Source organism: Henckelia pumila, chromosome 2 (genome assembly GCF_033568475.1).
Source record: "Henckelia pumila isolate YLH828 chromosome 2, ASM3356847v2, whole genome shotgun sequence".
NCBI lineage: Eukaryota > Viridiplantae > Streptophyta > Magnoliopsida > Lamiales > Gesneriaceae > Henckelia > Henckelia pumila.
Window position 1 is genome coordinate 57,262,715 of NC_133121.1, and position 7,706 is coordinate 57,270,420.

At 42.2% G+C, this 7,706-nt stretch overlaps 1 protein-coding gene across 1 annotated transcript; it reads left to right on the top strand.

Annotated features, from left to right (window-relative positions):
• Positions 1–2,382: 2,382 nt before the first annotated feature.
• Positions 2,383–2,985, top strand: LOC140877653 (uncharacterized). Its single transcript, XM_073281193.1, has one exon. It carries the CDS (start codon positions 2,383–2,385, stop codon positions 2,983–2,985), a length of 603 nt encoding a protein of 200 aa, XP_073137294.1.
• The last annotated feature ends 4,721 nt before the right edge of the window (positions 2,986–7,706 follow it).

A 7,706-nucleotide genomic window follows, 5' to 3' on the forward strand; every position in this document is an offset into this window, starting at 1 on the left:
GAAATGCACTTGTCTCATTTGATGGCTTAAGATTTATGACATTTCGGTTGGATTTTCAAACTCTATTTCGAAAATTTGGAGTTGGTGTTGGAGGGGATTCCTTAGTAGATGTTTGAGGATGTATTGGGGTGTTTTGAATGTGTTTAGGGTGTTCTAAGTAATGGTATGAAGGGGCTGGTCATTTGGAATTTGAGTCTTGAACGTTGGGTTGAAGTCAAGAGAGGTATGGTTGTGAAAGGGGCACGACTTTGGGTGATCTCGATCGCTGTCCTAGGTGGTTTAAGGGATGAGGTTGGTTCTAAAGGTGATTCATGGTGTTTAGGAAGGCTTGGTCATAAGTAAATTCATTGACAAGGGTCTTATAAGAGGTGAAGTTGAGGTTTGACTTGAGCAGAATTTTAGAGAAAAGTGTTGAGCTGTTGGAGTGTTAGATTAAACTGAACGGTTTGGGCCACTAAGGTTGGGTGAAGTCTGGTCCTAAGTCAAGTTTAGGATGTTGTAGTCGTGTCGGTTCAATTTGGGCTCGATTCAGCTAAGCTTAGGATAGGATAAGGGTCATTTAAGTTAAAGGGGTTGGTGCAGAATTTTCAAGTGTTTAAGGGCTGTTCGGGTTTCCTTTTTGTTAGGGCTGTTCGGGTGGTCTTAAGAGGTCATAATTTAATCTCTGAGTTAGTTTTAAGTGTGTAGAGAGTGTCGGTTCAAGAGGGATCAAATTTGGGTAAGGTAAGATCGGGTTAAGGGCTTTTCGGTTTGATTGCTCGGGATAAGGAATGTTTAAGGAAGAACGAAGTATACGTTGGGTATCTAACTTAGGGGCAGCCACTTACTCACCGCCATTCTTATTTTTGAGTTGGGTTTTATTCCCTAAAGTTGCATATTCGTGTGCTCGAGTCCTCGTCTTCGAGTCAAGTAAAGTAAGCAAAGTGCATCACTTCTTTTGCATCTCAAGAAAAGTTAAAGTTACAAGTCAGGAAAGTAAAGTTTTGAATAAAGTGAATTGATTTGTGAAACAGAGGGGCTTGGACGAGTTGGGAGAAATCCTGATTTCCCTTGCCAACAGAAGGGCTTGAACAAGTTGGGAGAAATCCTGGCTTCCCTTGCCAACAGAGGGGTTTGAACGAGTTGGGAGAAATCCTGATTTTCCTTACCAAAAAAGGGGCAATGCGGCGTCGGGAGTAATCTTGATGTCCTTGCCGGCATAGTGCACTGCACCCATGATCGATCAGAATATTAAAGAAACGTCACAATCAATGATCTAAGTTTTCAGAAAAGAAAGAAAAGAAAGAAAGTTTAAGAAAGTTTCATGTTCAGTCTCATGTTGAGTTCAAGTTCAGTTTGAGGTGATGTTAAGAGAGTACAATTCTCATAGCGTGAGTTGGCGTGAGTTCATTGCATCCAGTTTGCCTCGTTTTCATTTATCTTGCAGCCTTTCAGTTTAAGTTTCAAAGTATTATATGTACAGTACTTTAAGTATTGCAACATGTATTTTTAACCCTCGTTATTTACACTGTTCATACTTGTTAAGTCATTAGACTCACTATGCTTGCTTGGTTGCAGGTGAGGAGGAGTATTTAGGGATCGAGGGGCAGGATCCCCGGGGTTGAGGTCGCCGATGGTGCAGGCCCTTGACCGTTGCTACTTTATCTGCTTCCGCTTAGTTAATGCATGTAATAATGAATTGTTATGTGGAGTATTTTTATGTTGTAGCTAGGATGAGTTTCTCTGTGCTTAAATGTATGCCTTGAATATTGTCAAACACTTTACTGCAACCGTGTGGGGTTGCCTTTCCTTTTTGAGGTTATGATTATCATGTTGGACCTTTATCTGGTGTCTATTTCTTTCGTTTGAAATGCTGCATGTGACAGGTTGGTTGGTTGTATTTTCAAACAAGTCATGACAAATTTTTTATAAATCCGCATTTCTTTTATTATTTATTTAAGTTTAGAGGTTAGGGTCGTTTCAGTTGGTATCAAAGCACGGTCTTGGTTTGGGCTGTGCCTACTGCCGGTCACCGAAACTCAAGGGATCTCGCCTCAAAGTCTGTAAGATTTAAGTTTTCATTATGCTATCTGTTTAAGTTTGATAGTACTAGTTCCTTTAATATTTTGAGCATGTTTAAGTTTAAAGAAATTTTTTTTTAAGGCATGAAATTTGAATGTGGGAATTCGAACTTGCGTACATATGGCACCATGTGCACCTCCACCGCCACCGCCACCTCCTCCGCCCCCTCCACCAGTTGATGTTGGGGCTTAGTTGCTAGCTGGCCTGGCTCGTATCCTAGAGCAGCATGCCGATGCCCCGAGGGCTAGACCTAGTGCGATCTATGAGGAGTTCAGGAAGATGGATCCTAAGGACTTTTCTAGCACTACGGATCCGATGGTAATGGAGGGCTGGATTCGCTCGCTTGAAGCGATTTTCCGCTACATGGAGTTGGGAGATGGAGACCGAGTTTGTTGTATGGCGTTCCTACTCAAGGATGACACCGCCTTGTGGTTTGAGGGTGTGGAGAAGACTGTTGATGTTACCACCCTGACTTGGGAAGCATTCAAGACTCTCTTTTATGAGAAGTACTACACCGCCGAGGTGAGGGCGCAGCTGAATAAGGAGTTCATGAGTCTCCGGCAGGGAGACATGTCTGTATCCGAGTTTGTGCGCAAATTCGAGAGGGGCTGGCACTTCATGCCCTTGATAGGGAATGACAAGGCGGAGAAGTTGCAGCACTTTGTTGCGTGTCTGAGGCCTACTATTCGTAGGGATGTGATGATTTCAGAGCCAGTGGATTATGCAACTGCCATCAAGAAGGCTATGAGGTCCGAGCAGTCCTTGAAGGACATCAGTGCCAAGGTTCATAGCAAGAGGACCTTCACTCCTCAGGGTCACCACCAGCAGCAGGGTAAGAGGCCATTCACTGGGCCGCAGAGCCAGCAAGGACCCTTCAGGCCCCAGGAGCATCATGCTCAGAGACCACAGGGTCACCAGGCCTAGAGACTCACTCTTCACGGGATGAGGGAGAAGCCTTTTTGCACGATTTGCAAGCGTGCCCATTTTGGGAAATGCCTAGCGAGGGAAGGAACTTGTTTTAAGTGCAAGAAGCCGGGTCATATGGATAGAGACTGTCCGGAGTTGAAGAGGCCTGTGCAAGATCGAGTGTTCGTGATGCAGGCCGAGGAGGCTGATCCAGACACTACCCTCATTTCAGGTAACATTCCAAGTCTTTGGTTTACAGAAATTAAGCGATACACTGATGCATGTTGATTATAAGTTTTTTTTTTATTGGGAGTAAGATTTTGTAATATGTTGCTTATTTTGAGGAATTTGCCTGTGATAGCATGTATATTATTTAAATTGGGAAATTGATGACTTAGAATGAATCTAAGCAGAACTTGTGTTATTTAACTTCAATATTTTCCGTGGTTGTAATCGCCGTTAATGCAAGTAGGATTTTTAGTAGCCGGGGTGTCCACTAGATCCTTGTTAGACTCAGGGCTACCCATTATTTTACTTCGAAGGCTTTTGCCCATAATTTAGGTATTCAGCGCGAGGAACCATTTTGGTTAGAGGCTGCTAGGAGTTTTAGGAAGGCCCGAGTCATATCCTCTTTGCAAGCTAAGAAGCTCGTTCTTAACAGGTGCGAGTCATTCCTAGCCAGCTTACCCTTGACGGAATCGTCAACACGTCCAGTTCAGATGTGGACGTTGTCAGAGAGTTGGGTATGGGTTCCCTAGCGCTATTGCAGGCATTCCGCTTGATAGAGAAGTTGAGTTCTCTATTGACTTGGTTCCCGATACCGTGCCAATTTCTAAGGCACCCTACAGATTAGCTCCCACTGAAATGAGGAAAACTGTAAGAGCAGATTCAAGAATTACTTGATAAAAGGTTAATACGCCCTAGTTTCTCTCCATGGGGCGCACCAGTTCTCTTTATGAAAAAGAAGAACGGGAGTCTAAGATTGTGCATAGACTACCGAGGGTTGAATGGTGTAACAGTGAAGAACAAGTACCCACTACCCAGGATTGAGGACCTCTTCGATCAGTTGGAAGGCGCCTCAGTATTTTCAAAGATTGACCTCCATTCCGGTTAACATCAGTTGAAGATGAAGGAGTCAGATGTGTCCAAGACAGCGTTTAGGACTCGTTATGGACACTACGGGTTCTTAGTGATGCCGTTCGTTTTGACGAACGCGCCCACGGTCTTTATGAATCTTATGAACCGCATGTTTCAGCCGTACTTGGACCAGTTTGTCATTGTCTTCATTGATGACATTCTCATTTATTCGAAGGACAGAAAGGAGCACTTGCAGCAATTGAGGACTGTTCTTGAGGTATTTCGAGAACGGAAGTTATTAGCTAAGTTTGACAAGTGCGAGTGTTATGGTGTTGGGGATGAGCCTAGGTGTTGATCTTTGTCTTAGACTAGTGGCTTGGAACTTGGGAGTTTCATAGTTAAGTTTTGATCAAGTACAAGAAGTAGGTTGGAGCAGTTCCTATGCAACGAGATAGAGTCATTACTTATGCCTCTTTGACGGGTCTAGACTATTACAGGATGAGATTCAGAGATTCGGACTAGAATTCTATGCCGAGGGTAGAGCTCCTAGGTTTTCAGCCTTGACAGTGCATACTACGTTATTTGACCGCATTAGAGTTGCTAAAGCAGTTGTTGAACAGTTGAGTAAGTGGAGACAGAGAGTTGAGAAGAGAGACAATGATTTGTATTCAGTTGAAGATGTGATTGTTAAGTATAGGGATCGTTTTTGGGTTCCCACAGGTGACTCATTGCGAGTTACGATCATGTCAGAGGCCCATGCATCACCATATTCTATCCACCCAGGCAGTACAAAGATGCGTAGGGATTTTCAGCCGTTGCATTGGTGATCGGACATGAAGCGTGTTATCTCCCGATTTTTGTCAGAGTGCCTGACATGCCAGCAAGTCAAAGCAAAATATTAGAGACCTGCAGGATTGATTAAGACACTCCTTATTCCCGAGTGGGAACGGGGGATTATTACCGTGGACTTTATTGTCAGCATCACTCCTTACGAAGCACTTTATGGGAGAAAGTGCAGATCACCAGTTTTCTGGGATAATATTGGTGAGAAATCAGAGTTAGGACCTGAGATTGTTCAATTGACAGTTGAGGTGGTAGTCAAGATCCGAGATAGGATATAGAATGCCTAGAGCAGGCAGAAGAATTACGCAGATTATAGGAGAGGAGACTCAGTAACAAGACTATTCCGATGGTCAAGGTTGGATGGCTGAATCATTCAGGTGAAGAAGACACTTGGGAGACGGAAGCAGTTATCAGGACTCGCTATCCAGAGCTTTTTGAAAGTTCTAATTTCGAGGACGAAATTCCATATTAGGGAGGGAGAAATTGTAGCACCTAGAATTCCATAATTTAATTTTCATGCCTAAATTCATTTTTCAATATTTATGATTTTAATTATTTGATTTTAATTGCTTAAGTTTCGTTTAAAGTTTAAGTTGCTCAAATATTTTAAGTTATTTATTTTAAGATTCTTAAGTTCAATATTCTTCGGTTCCGGCTTCGGCGATGGTGGCTTTCGGCGGTATATCCCAAGATTTTATTTTAAAGAGTTAAATTGGGAGGAATGGGGATTTAGACACGAGTTTGAAAGTTAGATGTTTCCGGGTATCAGAAAATCATTTTTATCGCATTCTTGAGTTTATTCTTTAACTTTTTCAAAAGTTAAAATTTTCTTAAACCCAGACTAATATTACCCAATATAATATTTTTAATTTGGGGTTTTTAAACTTAGGAATTTTATAAGTGTTAATTTAATAGGCTAAAGTTGTAGTACTTTAAAGTAGTACTTTTAAAGCAACACTCACACACCTACCAAATGAGACATACACATATATACACACACATATACACTCAAACTTAAAATACAACTCAAGTGTAACCCTATCCCCAAAATTATCCAACCTCATGCCTCTTTTCCTTCCTTCCCCTTCACGTTTTTTTTTCTTTCTTTCGCTCAACCCGTCGGCCACCTCCATCCTCCACCCTAGTGCCGCCGCCGCCGCCGCGGCCTTTCCACCACCCACGCCGGTCGGAGCATGCCCTAACAAAGTCATAGCTGCTGTAGCTCGAAATTTCCAGCCCCTCCCTCACTCTTTTTTCTTGAGTTTTGAAGAACAAAGGCAAGTATAAGCTAGTTTTTGAGCCACCAAGCAAGCTATGATATTTTGTGATATATTCTTGGCTAATTTCGAAATGTTTCTTGCATGATTGAGCTAGTGTTCGTTTCTTTTTTTTGAAAATCCTGAAATGAAGCATGCCTTATTTTCGAAATTTTCCTTATGGTTGAAGCTAGATGAGTTGTTTGAATGAATTGTGTTGAGACTTGTAGGATGATGGGCTTTTTTGTTTGAAAATACAGAAATTTCAGATTGTATTCCAGCCTATATTTCGAGTTTTGATGTGTTTGTAATGATTTTGAAGTTATGTTTTGGTGTATGTAATGAAATGCACTTGTCTCATTTGATGGCTTAAGATTTATGACATTTTGGTTGGAGTTTCAAACTCTTTTTCGAAAATTTGGAGTTGGTGTTGGAGGGGCTGCCTTAGTAGATGTTTGAGGATGTATTGGGGTGTTTTGAATGTGTTTAGGGTGGTCTAATTAATGGTATGAAGGGGCTGGTCATTTGGAGTTGGAGTCTTGAACGTTGGGTTGAAGTCAAGAGAGGTATGGTTGTGAAAGGGGCACGACTTTGGGTGATCTCGATCGCTGTCCTAGGTGGTTTAAGGGATGAGGTTGGTTCTAAAGGTGATTCATGGTGTTTAGGAAGGCTTGGTCATAAGTAAATTCATTGACAAGGGTCTTATAAGAGGTGAAGTTGAGGTTTGACTTGAGCAGAATTTTAGAGAAAAGTGTTGAGCTGTTGGAGTGCTAGATTAAACTGAACGGTTTGGTCTGCTAAGTTTGGGTGAAGTCTGGTCCTAAGTCAAGTTTAGGATGTTTGGGTCGTGTCGGTTCAATTTGGGCTCGATTCGGTTAAGTTTAGGATAGGATAAGGGTCATTTAAGTTAAAGGGGTTGGTGCAGAATTTTCAAGTGTTTAAGGGCTGTCCGGGTTTCCTTTTTGTTAGGGCTGTTCGGTTGACCTTTTAAGTGTGTAAAGAGTGCCGGTTCAAGCGGGATCAAATTTGGATAAGGTAAGATCGGGATAAGGGCTTTTCGGTTTGTTTGCTCGGGATAAGGAATGTTTAAGGAAGAACGAAGTATACGTTGCATATCTAACTTAGGGGCAGCCACTTACTCACCACCATTCTTATTTTTGAGTGGGTTTTATTCCCTAAAGTTGAATATTCGTGTGCTCGAGTCCTCGTCTTTGAGTCAAGTAAAGTAAGCAAAGTGCATCAATTCTTTTGCATCTCAAGAAAAGTTAAAGTTACAAGTCAGGAAAGTAAAGTTTTGAATAAAGTGAATTGATTTGTGAAACAGAGGGGCTTGGACGAGTTGGGAGAAATCCTGATTTCCCTTGCCAATAGAGGGGCTTGGACGAGTTGAGTAAAATCCTGGCTTCCCTTGCCAATAGAGGGGTTTGGACGAGTTGGGAGAAATCCTAATTTTCCTTACCAACAAAGGGGCAATGCGGCGTCGGGAGTAATCTCGATGTCCTTGCCGGCATAGTGCCCTGCACCCATGATCGATCAAAATATTAAAGAAACGTCACAATCAAT